The 19,661-nt window shown below is 42.0% G+C and overlaps 1 protein-coding gene across 7 annotated transcripts in view; it reads left to right on the top strand.

The window, feature by feature from the left end:
• Positions 1 to 19,661, top strand: part of mast3b (microtubule associated serine/threonine kinase 3b) — a 64,288-nt gene that overhangs the window by 30,251 nt on the left and 14,376 nt on the right. For 2 of the 7 annotated variants that reach the window (XM_021603519.3, XM_090235363.1), the window contains 12 exons: positions 3,807 to 3,827; positions 5,416 to 5,494; positions 8,316 to 8,473; positions 9,777 to 9,852; positions 10,201 to 10,410; positions 15,123 to 15,224; positions 15,420 to 15,552; positions 15,674 to 15,741; positions 16,591 to 16,682; positions 16,977 to 17,185; positions 17,913 to 18,051; positions 19,396 to 19,528. In XM_021603519.3, the coding sequence (XP_021459194.3) occupies positions 3,807 to 3,827; positions 5,416 to 5,494; positions 8,316 to 8,473; positions 9,777 to 9,852; positions 10,201 to 10,410; positions 15,123 to 15,224; positions 15,420 to 15,552; positions 15,674 to 15,741; positions 16,591 to 16,682; positions 16,977 to 17,185; positions 17,913 to 18,051; positions 19,396 to 19,528 (1,420 nt within the window). Of the gene's footprint in view, positions 1 to 3,806; positions 3,828 to 5,415; positions 5,495 to 8,315; positions 8,474 to 9,776; positions 9,853 to 10,200; positions 10,411 to 15,122; positions 15,225 to 15,419; positions 15,553 to 15,673; positions 15,742 to 16,587; positions 16,683 to 16,976; positions 17,186 to 17,912; positions 18,052 to 19,395; positions 19,529 to 19,661 lie in introns of all 7 variants that reach the window. The other 5 variants (XM_021603518.3, XM_021603522.3, XM_021603520.3 and 2 more) reach the window with 3 other exon arrangements.

The following is a 19,661-nucleotide window of genomic DNA, read 5'->3' as shown; positions in this document are numbered from 1 at the left end:
AATGATGAAGATAAGGACAATAAAACTGTTGAAAGTGAGGAAAGAATGAAGCAACAGTAGAGAGAGAAAGAGGAGGTAGGCCAATAACATTAAGGGAGATATGAAAGGTATATATTCGTCAGCCTACTGATTATACAAATATGCCCTTTTATATTTCAAAATTGCAATCAAATTCTCTAGCATGTACTTTCTGGTGCACCAGAATTGGATGTTCTTTCAGCTTTATCATGGTTTGAACGATGTGTGTAATTCCAGTCCATATAATACAATACAGTACAGAAATACAGTTCACACTCAAAAATATGAGCCTGCTGGAGCTAGTTACATTTATTTACCCAAGAGAGCATATAGCTAGCTACTTCTATGGGCTTTTCTGTCTTTCTGTCGTGAGTAATGTGCAATGTACTGGATAACTGCACAATCATTTGGGCTTGGGCTCATTAAATGTTGTCAATGTAGGGCTCATAAAATGTATTTAATATATGTCTCATCAGGCTCAGGTAGCATCAGGTTGGAATTTTCATGCTGATCAAATCCAGACACAGTGCATTTGGAAAGTATTCAGACCCCTTGACCTTTTCCACAATGTGTCACAGCCTTATTCTAAAATTGATTTAATTGTTTTTTTCCCCCTCTTCAATCTACACACATTACCCAATAATGACAAAGCAAAAACAGGTTTTTAGACATGTTTGCCAATTTATTAAAAAAAAAACTGAAATATCACATTTTCATAATTATTCAGACCCTTTACTCAGTACTTTGTTGAAGCACCTGTGGTAGCGATTACAGCCTCGAGTCTTCTTGGGAATGACGCTACAAGTTTGGCACACCTGTATTTGGGGAGTTTCTCCAATTCTTCTCTGGAGATCCTCTCAATTTTGGTTTCATCTGACCAGAGAATCTTGTTTCTCATTGTCTGAGAGTCTTTAGGTGCCTTTTGACAAACTCCAAGCGGGCTGTCATGTGCCTTTTACTGAGGAGTGGCTTCCGTCTAGCCACTCTACCATAAAGGCCTGATTGGTGGAGTGTTGCAGAGATGGTTGTCCTTTTGGAAGGTTCTCCCATCTCCACAGAGGAACTCTAGCGCTCTGTCAGAGTGACTATCGGGTTCTTGGTCACCTGCCTGACCAAGGCCCTTCTCCCCCGATTGCTCAGTTTGGCCGGGCAAACAGCTCAAGAAAGAGTTTTGTTGGTTCTAAACTTCTTCCATTTAAGAATGATGGAGGCCACTGTGTTCTTGGGGACCTTCAATGCTGTAGACATTTTTTGGTACCCTTCTCCAGATCTGTGCCTGGACACAATCCTGTCTCAGAGCTCTACCGACAATTCCTTCTACCTCATGGCTTGTTTTTTGCTCTGTCATGCCCTGTCAACTGTGGGACCTTATATAGGCAGGTGTGTGCCTTTCCATATTATGTCCAATCAATTCAATTTACCACAGATGGACTCCAATGATGTTGGAGAAACAGCTCAAGGATGGTCAATGGAAACAGGATGCACCTGAGCTCAATTTCAAGTCTCATAGAAAAGGGTCTGAATACTTATGTAAATAAAATCCTGTTTTCGCTTTGTCTTTATGGGGTGTTGTGTGTAGATTGCTGAGGGCATTATTTCATCCATTTTAGAATAAGGCTGTAACGTTACAAAATGTGGAAGAAGTCAAGGGGTCTGAAGGCACTGTTTATGCTTTATAATGCTTTTGAATGACACCCCGGGAAAATATTCAACCTTAGTATGCGGACCTGGTTATAATTAAGCTCTCTGGATGTTTATTTGTGTGTGTTAGTCTGAATTCTAAGGGCCATTTTCCTCTTCTATCTACGGCCCTTTTTTTATGCCAAAAAACTCCCCAGTCTTTAACGATTACAAGCATACCCATAACATGATGCAGCCACCACTATACTTGTAAATATGGAGAATAGTACAAAGGGGATGCATGTTTTGGAATATTTTTTATTCTGTACAGGCTTCCTTCTTTTCCCTCTGTCAATTAGGTTAATATTGTGGAGTAACTACAATGTTGTTAATCCATCCTCAGTTTTCTCCTATCACAGCCATTAGAGTCCCTTCCTCTCTGGCAACTGAGTTAGGAAGGAAGCCTATATCTTTGTAGTGACTGGGTGTATTGATACACCATCCAAAGTGTAATTAATAACTTCATGCTCAAAGGGATATTCATTTTTTTTTTTTTACCAATCTACCAATAGGTGCCCTTCTTTACGAGGCATTGGAAATATTCCCTGGTATTTTTATTTGAATCTGTGTTTAAAATTTACTGCCTGACTGAGGGACCTTACAGATAATTGTATGTGTGGGGTACAGAGATGAAATAGCCATTCAAAAATCACGTTAAACACTATTATTGCACACAGAGTGAATCCATGCAACTTATTATGTGACTTGTTTATCACATTTTTACTCCTGAACTTATTTAGGCTTTCCATAACAAAGGGGTTGAATATTTATTGACTCAAGACATTTCAGCTTTTCATTTTTAAATAATTTGTTAAAAATGTCTCAAAACAATGTACCACATTGACATTATGGGGTATTATGTGTAGGCCAGTGACACAAAATCTAAATGTCATCCATTTTAAGTTTAGGCTGTGACACAACAACATGTGTAAAAAGTCCAGGGGTGTGAATACTTTCTGAATGCACTGTAAATAAAGCAGAGAGCTGGAGGCTGTGGTTGGATGGTTGGTTGAGTCATAGTGGAGATCACATCCTTCCTGCTAGGTTAGCCTCTTCCTCACTCAGATGAGGTGTGTGTGTGCGTGCGTGCGTGCGTGAAAATATATTTAAATATAAAGTCGTTTTTTTTGTATTTATAAAATATGTTTATTTGTTATGTTTATTTGAGCGGTGACAATGTACATCAAAAACTTTAGTCCCAGTATACGTGAGAAGATGTGTTGCAGTCCCTGGGCAGGTGAACATAAAAACAAGAGAACTTCATATACGAACAGATACCCGCAAACATCAGACATTTTCTAATCATTCAGACATGTTTCCACACAGAAATCAAGACATTGCAGAAACCAATAATGGGATGTGGTTTTATACTAAATCAGTCTTATTCCAATGTTTTCTCATTAAGAAGATGTACCCAGTGTTGGAAGACTGTCGACAGCTGTTGCCATCAGGAAGCTGTTTTCGGGCTGGAAAAGTCAGAACGTTCAACTAGGAGTTGCTGAATCCTTTAAGCTGGAACAATTTGTTTTTAGTCGGCTTTCATTTTGATCCTCTTTAAAGCCACATTTGGCCAGCAGTGTGTTTGCAGTTACTCAACATCCCTTTATTCACAACCCTGGCTTCGATTCCTGATGGCAACTCATTATTGGTTATGCAACATGTAGAGAAATGTGCATAACCAATTTTTCTTAAACCCAGATTTGATAGGAAAATATATGGTTTTACACAATGTCTCTGGAAATTTGATATGGGCTGAAAAGGAACTGCACTGAAATGATAAGACCCTTTATAATTTCAGCCCCCTGATCATTTCCGTTGCCGGTATCCCTGGTTTTTAGAAAGAGAAAATAAGTGCTACAGCATTTTTTTTTTGCTCTTTGAATTCATGTTGAACCTGTACTCCCCATGCTAGACAAATGAAGGCTGACACATTAGCCAATTGTGTCCGACTTCATTCGTCAAATGAAATGTCACAGGTCAGTTGGCTCACTATCGCAGTCATGTTCAATCTAAGCATGAGACTGTGGAAAGATGCAAACTTAACCTGTAACAGTTTCACATGTTCCCCCGTAATCTCTCTCTTGCTTCTCCTGCTGTCGTGACCTCAGCCACATGGCTCGTGCTGACAGGTAGGTCTCTCTCTTATCCTATTGTCCTTCGTGCCTTTTCTCCTTTCTCGCCTCTATATTTGGTTACCACTTCTTCTGAAAAGATCACACCCCCTTGTCCTTCATCAGCCCAGATACAGTCAGGCCCGTAATTATTTACACCCTTGATAAAGAACAGCAAAAAATACCTTGTGTAAAATAGGTCATATAAACACTGAGCTATATTGCAGCTGTTATTGTAGCTATGTTGCAGCTATATTGAGCTATTAAGGTCAATGGTGCCGTTCACTGGCCACAGTACCAGTGAAAGCTAAATAGCCATAACATCAGAGATAAACTGCATTGCCACTTGGATTGGAACCGGTGCTATGGTCATATGACATGAAAATAGAGCTCTTTGGTCACACACACCAGTGGTGGGTTTGGCGTTAGAAAATCAGAACCATATGCAGGAAGTGTTTTTTTATTTTTTTAAATCTATTTTAGATGACTTTGATGAAGTTGGTTAGAACTCGATCTCTGAATGTGCTAGAGCGACGAAACCACTCTCCTGCTGGCTACGATGTAAGGTTCCAGGCATGTGCTTTGTCAGTGGCTGTGACATAGGGTTCAGCCAGGAGTTAAATGGTAGGAGGGAAATCCCAGCTTTAAGTGCTGTCAGATTTCACATCCTACGTCACACAGGCGGAAGAGATAGGCTCATGAGTCCGTGGGAACCAGGGCTACCGCTCAATTCAAGCCATTTCTATATACGGTGTCCACAGATCAATTTGTAAGTTAAAATGTCTGTTGGAACCAGTACCAGAACCACACAGGTCCTCGATACAGGGGACTTTAGAAACGGCACCTTGAACTTTACCAAGTAACAGGACATTTTAGACAAAAACCTGGTTGCCTCTGCCAGGAGGGTGACAGTTGGCAGCAAGTGGCTCTTCCAGCAAGACAATAACCCCAAGCACAAATAAATGGTTAATTGACCACAAAGTCAACATTTTGCAATGGCCATCTCAGTCTCTGGAGTTGAACCCCATTGAAAACCTGTGGTTTGAATTAGAGGGCAATCGATAAGAACAGACGAAGTACATCAAGGATCTGGAATGATTCTGTATGGAGGAATGGTCTAAGATCTCTCCCAATGTGTTCTCGTAAAACATTTTAGAAGAAGGCTCAGTGTTGTTATCCTCGCAAAGGGAGGGTGCTGGAGTATTGAAAACTTGGGCGCCAATAATTTTGACCCCTATCTTCTTTAGATTGTTTAACAAGTAATCTATTCCTCTGAGCAATTGTATTAGTATCGAATAATATAATTTCTCACATTTTTTGAGCATACAGTATAGCTCAGTATTTGTATTATTTCTTTGATACAGTCTTGGTTGCTCATCTTTATCAAGGGTGCCATTAATTATGGACCTGACTGTACATTGCAAGTGCATAGTAATTACACATGACACAATCCCCGAATGCGTATTACATCACGAAGAACAGAGTAATAGCAAGACACCAGGCTTTCAGTGTAGTGCGGGGAAGACGTAACACGTTATAAGGCAGTTGATATGACATGCAAAAAATGTACAAGGTAACATAACCATGTCTGTCTGTTTTTCTCCAGAGCGGAAGGCAGACGATGGTCTTTGGCGTCCCTCCCCTCCTCCGGCTACGGAACCAACCCCCCCAGTTCCACGGTCTCTGTAAGTCTCTAGCTCTCACCCAGCTCCCGCAGGGTCCATATGAAACTGCAGTTTCGCAACACCGTATAAACCATTCAACAAGATCTGAATAGGATAAGAAATGCGTCTGTGGCTGAAAGAGACAACACTGTGACCATGTGATCAAACGGGACAAATCCTATCTTGAATCATCATGTGTCTGAATGAGTCATTTATGTTTGGCTCATAGCCTGCGGTGGATAATGTCTAGTGATAATGGGCCCACAGTACATGAATGTATTCGAGTGTGACGTGATGAGCTAATGTTCTGTATTTGTGCTTGTAATAGGATTTGATACTTCGAAGAGCATTATCAATGCTCCTGTGCCGAAAGGGTGCGCACTTAAATGCCCTCATATATTTTGCTTACCCTGCGGATATTGTTCATGGTTAAGCATGAACAGAATTAACAGAATAAGATGTGAACATCAAATATTCTAGATGCGAGAATACAACTGTGGGGGCTTTATAGCGACTGGGGAGAGTTTAGCCCTCTGCTCCCCATACGCCCCAACAAATCTAATACAAACTCTCATGCTCACAAATCCACCATTATCTACGTTTCTGACAGACAGATGAACTTGGTACCTTTTCACTCTATATGTGCTGCGTGAGACAGTAGGACAGGGTTCACAAACTGGCAGCCTAATGCGTGTGATTTTTTTGTTTTTTTTAAATACGACTGTAAAATAACCAGCAAATCAGCTCCAAGTGATTTACATTTTGGAAATCTGTTCCAAATTATTCCCACGCATAATTGAGAGATATATCGTATACAAATGTCAGCAAGGTTTAAAATGATTGTTTTAGCCAGGTATTATGTACAGTGCATTCGGAAAGTGTTCCGACCAGTTCCCTTTTTCCACAATTTGTTACGTTACAGCCTTATTCTAAAATATATTTAAAAAATATATACATCCTCATCAATCTTCACACAATACCCTATAATGACAAAGCAAAAACAGGTTTTTATTAAGAATGAAAAACAGAAATATCTTTATTTGCGTATGTATTCAGATCCTTTGCTATGGGTCTGAATACATCCTGTTTCTATTGATCATCCTTGAGATGTTTCTTCAACTAGATTGGAGTCCACCTGTGGTAAATTCAGTTGATTGGACATGATTTGGAAAGGCACACACCTGTCTATATAAGGTCCCACAGTTGACATTGCATGTCAGAGCAAAAACCAAGCCGTGAGGTCGAAGGAATTGTCCATAGAGCTCAGAGAAAGGATTGTGTTGATGCACAGCTCTGGGGAAGGGTACTAAAAAATGTCTGCAGCATTGATGGGCCCCAAGAACACAGTGGCCTCCATCATTCTTAAATGGAAGAAACTGAACAATCGGGGGAGAAGGGCCTTGGTCAGGGAGGTGACCAAGAACACAATGCTCACTCTGACAGAGCTCCAGAGTTCCTCTGTGGAGATGGGAGGACCTTCCAGAAGGACAACCATCTCTGCGTCACTCCACCAGACAGGCCTTTATGGTAGAGCGGCCAGACAGAAGCCACTCCTCAGTAAAAGGCACGAAGGCCTGCTTGGAGTTTGTCAAACAGCACTTAAAGGACTCTCAGACCATGAGAAACAAGATTCTCTGCTCTGATGAAACCAAGATTGAACTCTTTGGCCTGAATGCCAAGTGTCATGTTTGGAGGAAACCTGGCACCATTCCTACGGTGAAGCATGGTGGTGTCTGCATCATGTTGTGGGGATGTTTTTCACTAGCAGGGGCTGGGAGACTAGTCAGGATTGAGGGAAAGATGAATGGAACAAAGTGGAAAGAGATTCTTGATGAAAACCTGCTCCAGAGCGCTCAGGACCTCGAACATCTCTGGAGAGACCTGAAAATAGCTGTGCAGAGACGTTCCCCATCCAACCTGACAGAGCTTGAGAGGATCTGCTGAGAAGAATGGGAGAAACTCCCCAAATACAGGTGTGCTAAGCCTGTAATGTCATAACCAAGAAGACTCGAGGCTGTAATCGCTGCCAAAGGTGCTTCAACACAGTACTGAGTAAAGGGTCTGAATACTTATGTAAATGTATTATTTACGCTTTTTTTATTTTTTATACATTTGCAAAAATGTCTAAAAACCTGTTTTTGCTTTGCCATTATGGGGTATTGTGTGTAGATTGATGAGGAAAAAAACATTTTAATCAATTTTAGAATCATGTTGTAACGTAACAAAAAGGGGGGAAAGTCAAGGGGTCTGAATACTTTTCGAATGTACTGTATGTTTGGACTTCTTGCGGTCAATTTGCAGTCTTCAGATTATTTGTAATTATGTTCTGGCCCCCTGACCATCTGCTCAAGAAAAAAATAGTCCCAAGGCTGAATTAGGTTGGAAAAAAATAATAATTCAAGGTCTCCATTCTGAAGGAGAAGGGTGGTGTAAAAATTAGATGAGGATCTAAGATGAGAACAGGCCATGTGTTCCTCCATTTGTGAGTAGTTTTATAAGGGAAAGGTCGGCATATGCGGCAAGGTCAGACTGAGACAATAGGCCTTTCAGTGATCCTCAGTGACCTCTTTATGAGCAGGCAGAAAAGGGGCATCACAGATGCAGCAGGCCAAGTCACCATGATCTACTGCTATTCAGGACCCATGGGGCAAAACATCTGACAGATTGCCAGGAGCTGCCAGAGTGTGCCTTTGATCTCATAAAAATAATCAGGAAAATAATGTACTCAGCCTCAAAAGCCACATGAAATAACCGTTCTCTTGTCCTAATTATGATACCGATCCTCCATCCTTCAGGATAAAATGTTGGCGTTTGAATGTTAAAAGTACTAATTTTCCTCCAGTCCTCCTCCTCTTCCCAGGAGCGCCTGCATCAGCTCCCCTACCAGCCCACTCAAGACGAGCTCCACTTCCTGTTCAAGCACTTCCGCAGCTCAGAGAGCGTAACAGACGAGGATGTGCGACCCTCGCCGTTCATGCGCCCTCGCTCCCGCAGCCTCAGGTAGCCGTCCGTTAATCCTCGCCTTAACTGGAATGTGCCATATCATCAAAATGAGATATAATGCATCATCACCCTTACGTACATTTTTGTGGAAAAAAAAAATCAGACTTGGGAATTTATTACATGCTAATTGGAATATCTTCAAATACAATGTATTAAGTCAAATACAGATTTGACTCTACCGTACCAGGATCTCATTGTTTTGCTTAATGAACTCACCTCCCTTTGTGTTGCGATAGAGAACTTAGGTGTGGACGAGAGCATGAGTCAGTGGAGTATTTACACAGTGAACTGACGAATGGAGTCAATGTATTCGTCTACATCCCCTTACCTGGGGGCTGTGTCACAAAGCAGAATCAATGCGTTTGCTAGTTATTGATCCTGCTTTGTACAATCCAACCCTGCTGCTAGTTCTGACAGTGTGGTCAGTCAAAATGTATTCAGTCCTGTAACAAAGTAAAGCTAAAGTATTTTGCGGTTGCTAATGTTCAGTACGCCTCAATTTGACCTCTAGCTAAACTCACTACACAGTGGGATTGCAGTTCCCACCTTCACTGTTCTCGTGTGGTTTAATATTGTAGAAAATGAGCCTGTTTTGTAATAAGTAACATACTGCACCAATTTGTGGGACTCTCGTAGGGTCCGATTTAAGCATAGATTAGGACGCAGAGCGTGGTGTTGCCGCGTGGCCTAAAGCGAGCAGCGTTGTGTTGTCGTGGCATGGCGTGCAATGCGTAGGTGGGTGGGTGGGTGCAGAGCACTGCGGGGACCAGCTAGGCTGGAGGTTCTCAGGGGGGCGGGTTATGGGGAGGGGGCGGGCTGCAGTGTGTGGTGGTCAGGCTGCCATCTGCTGCAACAGAAGCCTTTTTCATTGCAAAAAAAAAGCGCTGAATGCGTCTGTGGCTGGGGTGCATTTCTACACCGTACCCCTAACTCTTGGACAATGAGATTAGGCGGGACGACGTGAGAGGGAAGGGCCTGTTGGTCTGTTACATGGGCCAGACAGACAGTGTAGATGTGGTCATGTCTTACACCAGCTGTTCTCTTACCTAGAGTAAAAAAAAAAAAATCTAAAGTAGCAAAGTAAAACAGGAAATGAGCTTGGAAGCAATGTTGCACGTTCACTATTCCACAATGAATCTTCACTTGGGATGATCATTTTAGCCACTATTCAAAATATTGCAACCACCCAATAAGAACTGTCAATGCCGACTGCTTCACAGATTTTTGCGAGCTCTGTCAGTCCATTTGGTTGGATTGGAATAATAAACATTGACAAGATCTGTGTCCTTTTCTGTTTTAGCCCCGGAAGAACAATGGGTTCATTCGATAATGAGGTCGTCATGATGAACCATGTTTACAAAGAACGGTTCCCTACGGTATGTCATGTTGTCTCCTCCCCCTTTGTTGTACAGGAAGCAATGTCTGTTTGTATTTGCCATAATCCGAAAGCTAATTTCCCCTCTGCTCCTGGGGAATGTGATTACTCTGATTTATCTGACTTTCTGAACGTTGCACTTGGACTAACCATGGTCGCCATAACATGTCTGAAGGTAATTAGCAGTAGTGGGTGCTCCAGAAGGACCACTTAACCATGGCTACCCTATTTTGGGTGCTACTGAGGATTACACTTGGTTACAGGCTGTGATTGAATGCATTTTCTTACTGAACTAATGCTTAATTGTGTTTTTTTGGTATAATGTTGTGTGTGTTCGCTGTCCCTTTAGGCCACAGCACAGATGGAAGAGCGCTTGCTGGATATCATCACCGCCTGCTCCCCAGACAGCACCCTCCCACTGTCCGATGGCGTGCTGGGCTTCATCCAGCACCAGCTGGTGGAGCTGGTCCGAGACTGCCTGGACAAGTCCCACACGGGCCTGGTCACTTCACGCTACTTTGTGGAGCTGCAGGAGAAACTGGAGAAGCTGCTCCACGAGGTGGGATATCCACAAATATCTTTGCGTCTAGGTTTATCAGTGTGATCGGACAATAACTGCCGGCACTTGAGTCTAAAATGTGTTTCCTCACCACTACCCTTGGGCATCCAGTTGTTTTATGATTTGCATATGATATTTCAACCCCCTGAGGAATAAATAAGTTGTTTTTGGATGGCATGTTATTTGTACGGTTTAGCTAGCGCAGCCAATGATGAGGACTCACCGTTTGAATCAGGAGGCCCTCAGAATACAGCCAAGGAGTATTCTCCTTTGTTGATGTAACGTCCTGTCTGATGCATTTTCTTGGGGATACGTGTGTGTATAATATTTCTGGCCACATTTAACCCATCTGTTAAGGACACATCGCTTTTCTCCTCCTTTTTCAGACGTTCGTCCTCATTGCCTTGGCTTGTTTTGTTATTGATGGATCAAAATCAAATTTGCCCTCACGGAGGCCACAGCATGACTGAGGCTGTCTCATGTGCGGGGCGGCAGGGTAGCCTAGTGGTTAGAGCGTTGGACTAGTAACCGGAAGGTTGCGAGTTCAAACCCCCGAGCTGACAAGGTACAAATCTGTCGTTCTGCCCCTGAACAGGCAGTTAACCCACTGTTCCCAGGCCGTCATTGAAAATAAGAATTTGTTCTTAACTGACTTGCCTGGTTAAATAAAGGTAAAATAAAAAAAATAAAAATAAAATGTGGTTCCGTGGGGTTGTTTCCAGCTAGACGTCTTTCTGTGATGCGCAACACATTTCAGGTTTTGCATTTTTAATTCAGAGTTCTCACTGCACACTATTGTTCTGTGTTTAGCTCCTCTATCCAGAGCTCCTCTATCCAGAGCTCCTCTATCCAGAGCTCCTCTATCCAGAGCTCCTCTATCCAGAGCTCATCTATCCAGAGCTCATCTATCCAGAGCTCATCTATCCAGAGCTCCTCTATCCAGAGCTCCTCTATCCAGAGCTCCTCTATCCAGAGCTCATCTATCCAGAGCTCATCTATCCAGAGCTCATCTATCCAGAGCTCATCTATCCAGAGCTCATCTATCCAGAGCTCCTCTATCCAGAGCTCCTCTATCCAGAGCAGCGTGCATTCTCTTCCCCTGAGTTCCGCTTATACCGAAACTCAGTCTTGCTCTCACCACTCTAACCCAAGCAGACAGTTTTCCTTGAAGGCAAACTCACTTTATGTAACGTGTGGTAAATGTACTGAACAAAAATATAAACGCAACATGGAACAATTTCAAATATCTTAGAGTTACAGTTCATATGAGGAAATCCAGTCAATTGAAATGAATGTATTTGGCCCTAATCTATGGAATTCACATGACTGGGAATAGAGATATGCATCTGTCGGGGTGTGGATCAGAAAAACTGTCCGTATCTGGTGTGACCATCAGTTGCCTCATGCAGTGCGACACATCTCCTTCGCATAGAGTTGATCTGGCTGTTGGTCACAGATACCTTTTAAAAAAAGGTAGTGTCGTGGATCAGAAAACCAGTCAGTATCTGGTGTGACCAACATTTGCCTCATGCAGTGCGACACATCTGCTTCGCATAGAGTTGATCAGGCTGTTGATTGTGGCCTGTGGAATGTTGTCCCACTCTTCAATGGCTGTGCGAAGTTGCTGAATATCAAATCAAATTTTATTTGTCACATACACATGGTTAGCAGATGTTAATGCGAGTGTAGCGAAATGCTTGTGCTTCTAGTTCCGACAATGCAGTAATAACCAACGAGTAATCTAACCTAACAATTCACAACAACTACCTTATACACACAAGTGTAAAGGCATGAAGAATATGTACAGAATATGAATGAGTGATGGTACAGAATGGCATAGGCAAGATGCAGTAGATGGTATCGAGTAGATTATATACATATGAGATGAGTAATGTAGGGTATGTAAACATATAAAAGTGGCATTGTTTAAAGTGGCAAGTGATACATGTATTACATAAAGATGGCAAGATGCAGTAGATGGTATAGAGTACAGTATATACATATGAGAAGAGTAATATAGGGTATGTAAACATTATATTAAGTGGCATTGTTTAAAGTGGCTACTCAATGTTAGTGGTGGCTGTTTAACAGTCTGATGGCCTTGAGATAGAAGCTGTTTTTCAGTCTCTCGGTCCCTGCTTTGATGCACCTGTACTGACCTCGCCTTCTGGATGATAGCGGGGTGAACAGGCAGTGGCTCGGGTGGTTGTTGTCCTTGATGATCTTTATGGCCTTCCTGTGACATCGGGTGGTGTAGGTGTCCTGGAGGGCAGGTAGTTTGCCCTCGGTGATGCGTTGTGCAGACCTCACTACCCTCTGGAGAGCCTTACAGTTGTGGGCGGAGCAGTTGCCGGGAACTTGAACACGCTTCCTTACTCGTCGATCCAGAGCGTCCCAAGCTTGATCAATGGGTGACATGTCTAGTGAGTATGCAGGCCACGGAAGAACTGGGACATTTTCAGCTTCCAGGAATTGTGTACAGATCCTTGCGACATGGGGCCATGCATTATCATGCTGAAACACATCTGGCGGCAGATGAATGGCACGACAATGGGCCTCAGGATCTCGTCACAGTATCTCTGTGCATTCATGGGGCACCCTGTTCATAACGTTGAGCAAACCACTCTCCCACACGACGTCATGCACGTGTTCTGTGGTTGTGAGGACAGTTGGGCATACTGAAATATTCTCTAAAATGACGTTGGAGGTGGCTTATTGTAGAGAAATTAACATTCAATTATCTGGCAACAGCTCTGGTGGACATTCCTGCAGTCAGCATACCAATTGCACGCTCTCTCTACTTGAGACATCTGTAGCATTGTGTTGTGTGACAAAACTGCACATTTTAGAGTGACCTTCTATTGTCCCCAGCTCAAGGTGCACCTGGGTAATGATCATGTGGTTTAATCAGCTTCTTGATATGCCACACCTGTCAAGTAGATGGATTATCTTGGCAAAAGACAAATGCTCACTTACAGAGATGTAAACAAATTTGTGCCCAAAATGTTTGAAAAAAAATGTTTTTGTGCATATTGAACATATCTGGGATCTTTTATTTCAGCTCATAAAAAATGGGACCAACACTTTACATTTTGCATTTATATTTTTGTTCAGTGTAGTTAGTCATCCTCTTTGTGTGTGTGTATCAGACCTGAGTTCAAATACTATTTCAATTATTTTGATTACTTTCACATACATTTAAAAGTAAGTATTCAGATAATTTATTTGGAAAATAATAGTAGTTGAATATTTGGAAATACACTAGGAAAGTCTTGGCATGTATTTGAAAATACTCAAATACACAGTGTATTTTCAAATACAAATAATACAAATACTCCAATGCACTTGAACCTAATAATTATTAGACTAAATAGGAAATTATTTGAAAATACTTTCAAATACTTCAAATAGCAGTAGTAGATTTTGTCCACACTATTTGAAAATACTCAAATACACATGTATTTGAACCCAGGTCTGGTGTCTGTACATTGTGACCCAGCTGTCCAGTCACTTGCAACTGGCCTCAGAAGGACAGCGAATCAAAAGCCAATGCTATTCTCCCTATTGGTCCTGGTATACAAACTAAAATATAATAATAATTTGGTGGCTGCTTATATTTGTCTTATTTCAAATGTGTTGTCGTGGAAATTCTACACAAGGACACTCGAAGTCAATCTTAAATGAATCATTGTTTATTGACAGCAAGCTGGAGAGGTCACAGTCAAACTTAGATGCTTAAAGTACCGGTTTGAAGTGAGCTCCCCCGGGGCAGTCCTGTTAGATCTCTTATATACTGCTTACACAGGCACCGTCTCCTATCTTAACTTATAGACCATATTCTTGGCATTCTGCCAGATGGTCTTAAGGAGGGGGTCATGTCGCCACCCCTCATGTCTTTACCAAGCACAGGCAGGAACCAAGGATTATTTATGACGCTAAGACAAGATTAACATTTTCAAGGCTGTCTCTTCACATCAAATTTTCCATCACAGTGTTTTTTGCATACTCCAACTGCCCCTGAGACGACCTCAGAGAGTGAGGTCATGCCCAGGGTCAGCCATTATCAACGGCATCCCTGGAGCAATAAGGGTTAAGTGCCTTGCTCAAGGGCACATTAACAGATTGTTCAACTAGTCGGCTCTGTGATTCGAACTAGTGCCCTTTTGGTTACTGGGCCAACACTAACCGCTAGGCTACCTGCCGCCCAGGTACTTGATTGTGATGCTTGGGGTAGCCAATAATGATGCATAGTGCGAGGGCTTAAGATCCATTGGCTTCCTGATTTGTGTTCTGTAGAACAATTTATTCTCTGGAATTGATTAACCACTGAAGAACAAAGAACAACCCATTGTCCCTTCCCCCTAAGCACTTGGGTGGAATTATCGCTATTTAATTTATTCAGTCCTCAGATCTACAGAAGTGCCTAGGGGCCAGGGTTTCTTTCTAGACAGGGCCTATGTCTGCAAGTAATGCATTCTGTGGTCATGCTGCAGGTAGCTAGGTTGGCTTGAACGTAGTATGTTGGCTTTAATGCTATGTGGTTGCGCTCTTGTAGTATGTTGGTTTTAATGCTATGTGGTTGCGCTTTTGCTATGGTGAAAGAGAGATAAAGGCTCCTCTGTTTTTGAGCTCTCTGCGTCATCAACAAAGTTTATCATCTCCCATGTTGTGCTCTGTTCAGAAGCTGATAACATTTTGGCTTTGCATTTCAGGCGTACGATCGCTCGGAGAGCGAGGAGGTATCCGTCATCACCCAGCTGGTGAAGAAGATTCTCATCATCATATCCCGACCGGCGAGGCTGCTCGAGTGCCTGGTGAGACGGAGAGGAAATCTCATTCCGATTGAAAATGTGATTTGATTCTGTTGAGAGCGTTGGAAAGCTGTCTCTCTTAATCTGTTTTGTCGCTGGTTTTTAAGCCACTGTATCGCCAATAAGCTCTTTCATGACTAAGTGATTTTATTAACTTTAATCCAATCTAATCTAATGGCCCTTGGATGTCATTGGCAGGAATTTGACCCGGAAGAGTTCTATCATCTGCTGGAGGCAGCCGAGGGTCATGCCAAAGAGGGCCAGGGCATCAAGACGGATATTCCACGTTACATCATCAACCAACTGGGCTTGACTCGCGACCCCCTCGAAGGTATTGGTATATCCTTTGCCATAACATTGACCTGAATTTCCCGCACTTGAGACAGACATCCAGTACCAATCAACATCATTGCATTGCTTTTAAATCATATCTTTCTACCCTGCTCTTTTAGATATGGTACAGCTTGAGCAGTATGAGTCCGCTCCATCGATGACATTGGAGTCTGATGAGTCTGTGGAGGTAAGGAGTTATGCCTCATTCACATTCCGCCTGAGCAGTCCGTTGCATTGCGTCAAACTATGCAACGTCTTCAGTGCAGCCCGAGTCTGTCAATAGAATAGGAAGTTACCAAACCACAGAACAATATGAAAATATATGTGGTTTTCGGCGATGGCTTTAACTAGCAACTTGTAAACAGTTACCCATTCCTATAATTGAGTACTATTTTAATAGAAATGTTGGCTGTTAAGCCAATTATATTATATGTCTGTTTTAGTTTATTGTGATGGTAATGACTTTTGTTTTTGATAATCATTTTTAGGTGGAGATCACTAGCTACAGTATTTTCAACCTAGCCTTGCTTTTAGTTAGCTAGCTAGTTGCTCTGTAAGCTTGCTTGACTTGATAGAACGTTTGAGAAAGAAGTTGAGGAAAAAGTAACTCAACGAAACATGTTTTATTATCACCTGAAACAATATGTTTCTCCTGTCTTGAATGAAAAGGGCCTATTTTGCAATCTCCCAAAATAAATGCGTTCTCGGACGAGAAACTAGGCTCTCCTCCATTTTGTCTTGCATTGTGAAACCCTGTGCGCTCCATCCAGTAGCAGAGCGAGATTGCGTTAAGATGACTTACTGCAAATTGGGCATTAGCTTGCCTGTGATGTACTAGGTTTTTAGTGTGAGATTGCCAACAGAATCACATAAACTGGACTTTCAGTTAACAACATAGGCAGCTTAATTTACATGACGTTATTTGGTAGACTGGCTATGTAATCATACTGGCACCAGTGGGTTAGTGGGTCCCCCCGGCACCTTTTGAATAATGGCTGCCTCTTAATTCTCTAATTGTTTGCACTGTTTGCAGCAGAACAAGTGTCCCCAGGCACTCACCCCGACGCGAAGGAAACCACTGGAGAGTGACTTTGAAACCATCAAGCTCATCAGTAATGGAGCCTATGGGTAAGAGCTAAACAGGCAAGTGGTTAACCACGCTGATCACTGAAAACATGGACTCCCAATTAGCTATTATCATGTTGATTTGAAATCAATGCACTCTGTCACCTCAGTTATAGTCAGTTAAAGGTTAACAGTAAAATGCCAACTGTAGACTTCTGTCATGGTTAGTAAACATTTAGAAAACTATTGAATATTAACTACAATTCCACCTTTTATGGATTGAACTGTCCCTGTAGTCATGGATTATCAATGTGGAGGTCTCGTATGACACGGCTCCTGTACTGTGGTGGTTGGCAGGGCTGTATACCTGGTCCGACACAGAGACACTCGGCAGCGTTTCGCCATGAAGAAGATCAACAGGCAAAACCTGGTCCTGAGGAACCAGATCCAGCAGGTGTTTGTGGAGCGGGACATCCTGACCTTCGCCGAGAACCCATTTGTGGTCTCCATGTTCTGCTCCTTTGAGACCCGCAGGCACCTGTGCATGGTGATGGAGTATGTAGAAGGTAATGTCATGATATTCTAACCCAAAAGCGATGTGTTTATCATGACTCTGTTCGTCATGTTGGAATGGAAATATACTGAACAAAAATATAAACGCAACAATGAAGATTTTACTGAGTTACAGTGCATATAAGGTAATCCGTCAATTGAAATGAATTAATTAGGCTCTAATCTATGGATTTTTACATGACTGGGTAGGGACGCAGCCCTTTTGTGTGGAAAAACTCATTCTGATTGTTTGGTCCTGGCTCCAAAGTGGATGGACCTATGCCCTCCCAGGCCCAACCAATCAGAATGAGTTTTTCCACACAAAAGGGCTTTATTGCAGACAGAAATACTCCTGTGGCATTGTGTTGTGTGACAAAACAGCACATTATAGAGTGACTGTTTATTGTCCCCAGCACAAGGTGCACCTATGTAATGATCATGCTGTTTAATCAGATTCTTGATATGCCACACCTGTCAGGTGGATGGATTATCTTGGCAAAGGAGAAATGCTCACTAACAGGGAAGCAAACACATTTGTGCACCAAATTTGAGAGAAATAAGCTTTTCTGTGGGTATGAAACATTTCTGGGATCTTTTATTTCAGCTCATGAAACATGGGACCAACACTTTACACGTTGTGTTTATATATATAATATTTTTGTTCAGTATAGTTGGAAAGGCGAATTTGATCCACCCATGATTTCTCCTAGCTTTAGCATAACTGTTGATTATCTCCTGCAGGTGGGGACTGTGCTAACCTGCTGAAGAACATGGGCCCCCTTCCCGTGGACATGACCCGGATGTACTTTGCTGAGACTGTGTTGGCCTTGGAATACCTTCACAACTATGGCATTGTTCATAGAGACCTCAAACCTGACAAGTGAGTCCAGAACAAACTTTAAACCTCTTTACAAGCAGTGCCTTCAGAAAGTATTCATACCCCTTGACTTATTCCACATTTTGTTGTGTTACAGCCTGAATTCAAAATGGATTAAATAGTTTTTTCCCCCCTCACCCATCTACCACAATACCCCATAATGACAAAGTGAAGAAAATAAAATAAATCTACATTTTTGCAAATTTGTAACACCCCTGAGTCGATACATGTTAGAATCACCTTTGGCAGCGATTACAGCTGTCTTTCTGGGCATGTCTCTTAAGAGGTTTGCACAGCAGGATTGTACAATATCTGCACATTATTTTTTTATTCTTCAGCTCTTTCAAGTTGGTTGTTGATCATTTCTAGACAGCTATTTTCAAGTCTTGCCATAAGTTTTCAAGACAATTTAAGTCAAAACTGTAACTAGGGGCTAAAGAACACTCAATGTCGTCTTGGTAAACAACTCCAGTATAGATGTATATTTGGCCTTGTGTTTTAGGTGGTTGTCCTGCTGAAAGGTGAATTTGTCTCCCAGTGTCTGTTGAACAATAGACTGAAACAGGTTTTTTCTTTAGGATTTTGCACGTGCTTAGCTCTATTCCGTACATTTAATTATTATAATTTTTTAAAACTCCTTAGTCTTTGCCGATGACAAGCATACCCATAACATGATGTAGCCACAAATATGAAGAGTGGTACTCAGTGATATGTTGCATTGGATTTGCACTAAACATAACACTTTGTATTCAGGCCACATTTTTTTCAGTTTTACTAAAGTGCCTTATTGCAAACAGGATGCATGTTTTGGAATATTTTTATTCTCTACAGGCTTCCTTCTTTTCACTCTGTCATTTAGGTTAGTATTGTGTAGCAACTACAATGTTGTTGATCCTTCTTCAGTTTTCTTCTATCACAGCCATTAAACACTGTTAATGTTTTAAAGTCACCATTGGCCTCATGGTGAAATCCCTGGGCGGTTTCCTTCCTCTCTGGCAACTTAGGCGTTAGGAAGGACGCCTGTATCTTTGTAGTGACTGGGTGTATTGATACACCATCCAAATAGTGATGAATAACTTCATCCTGCTCAAAGGGGTATTCAATGTCTTTTTTTCTGCCAATAGGTGCCCTTCTTTGCAAGGCATTGGAAAACCTCCCTGGTCTTTGTGATTGAATCTGTGTTTGAAATGCACTGTTCAACTCAGGGACCTTACATGTCATTTTATGTGTGGAGTACAGAGATGAGGTAGTCATTAAAAAATCATGTTAACCACTATTATTGCACACAGAGTGAACCTCAAGTCAAAGAAAATATAGCTTTAACATTTCTCTCTATGCCACTTGCAGCTTGTTGATCACTTCTATGGGCCACATCAAATTGACCGACTTTGGCCTGTCCAGAATTGGCCTGATGAACATGACCACTAACCTTTACGAGGGTCACATGGAGAAAGACACCAGGGAGTTCATCGACAAACAGGTGAGAGTCTTGTCAACCGCTTAACCCTTTATTTGTCCTTTCACTATAAATACATTCAGCTCCATAATAAGGCATAGGAAAACAATATAATGCCAGAAAAGTTTTTTTGAACACATCCTCACACCAGGATCAA

The sequence above is a fragment of the Oncorhynchus mykiss genome, chromosome 5, assembly GCF_057628025.1.
Source record: "Oncorhynchus mykiss isolate SJ-2025 chromosome 5, ASM5762802v1, whole genome shotgun sequence".
NCBI classification, from domain to species: domain Eukaryota; kingdom Metazoa; phylum Chordata; class Actinopteri; order Salmoniformes; family Salmonidae; genus Oncorhynchus; species Oncorhynchus mykiss.
The sequence above is the reverse complement of the archived record's forward strand: the minus strand, read 5'-3'. Positions and strand labels throughout refer to the sequence as shown.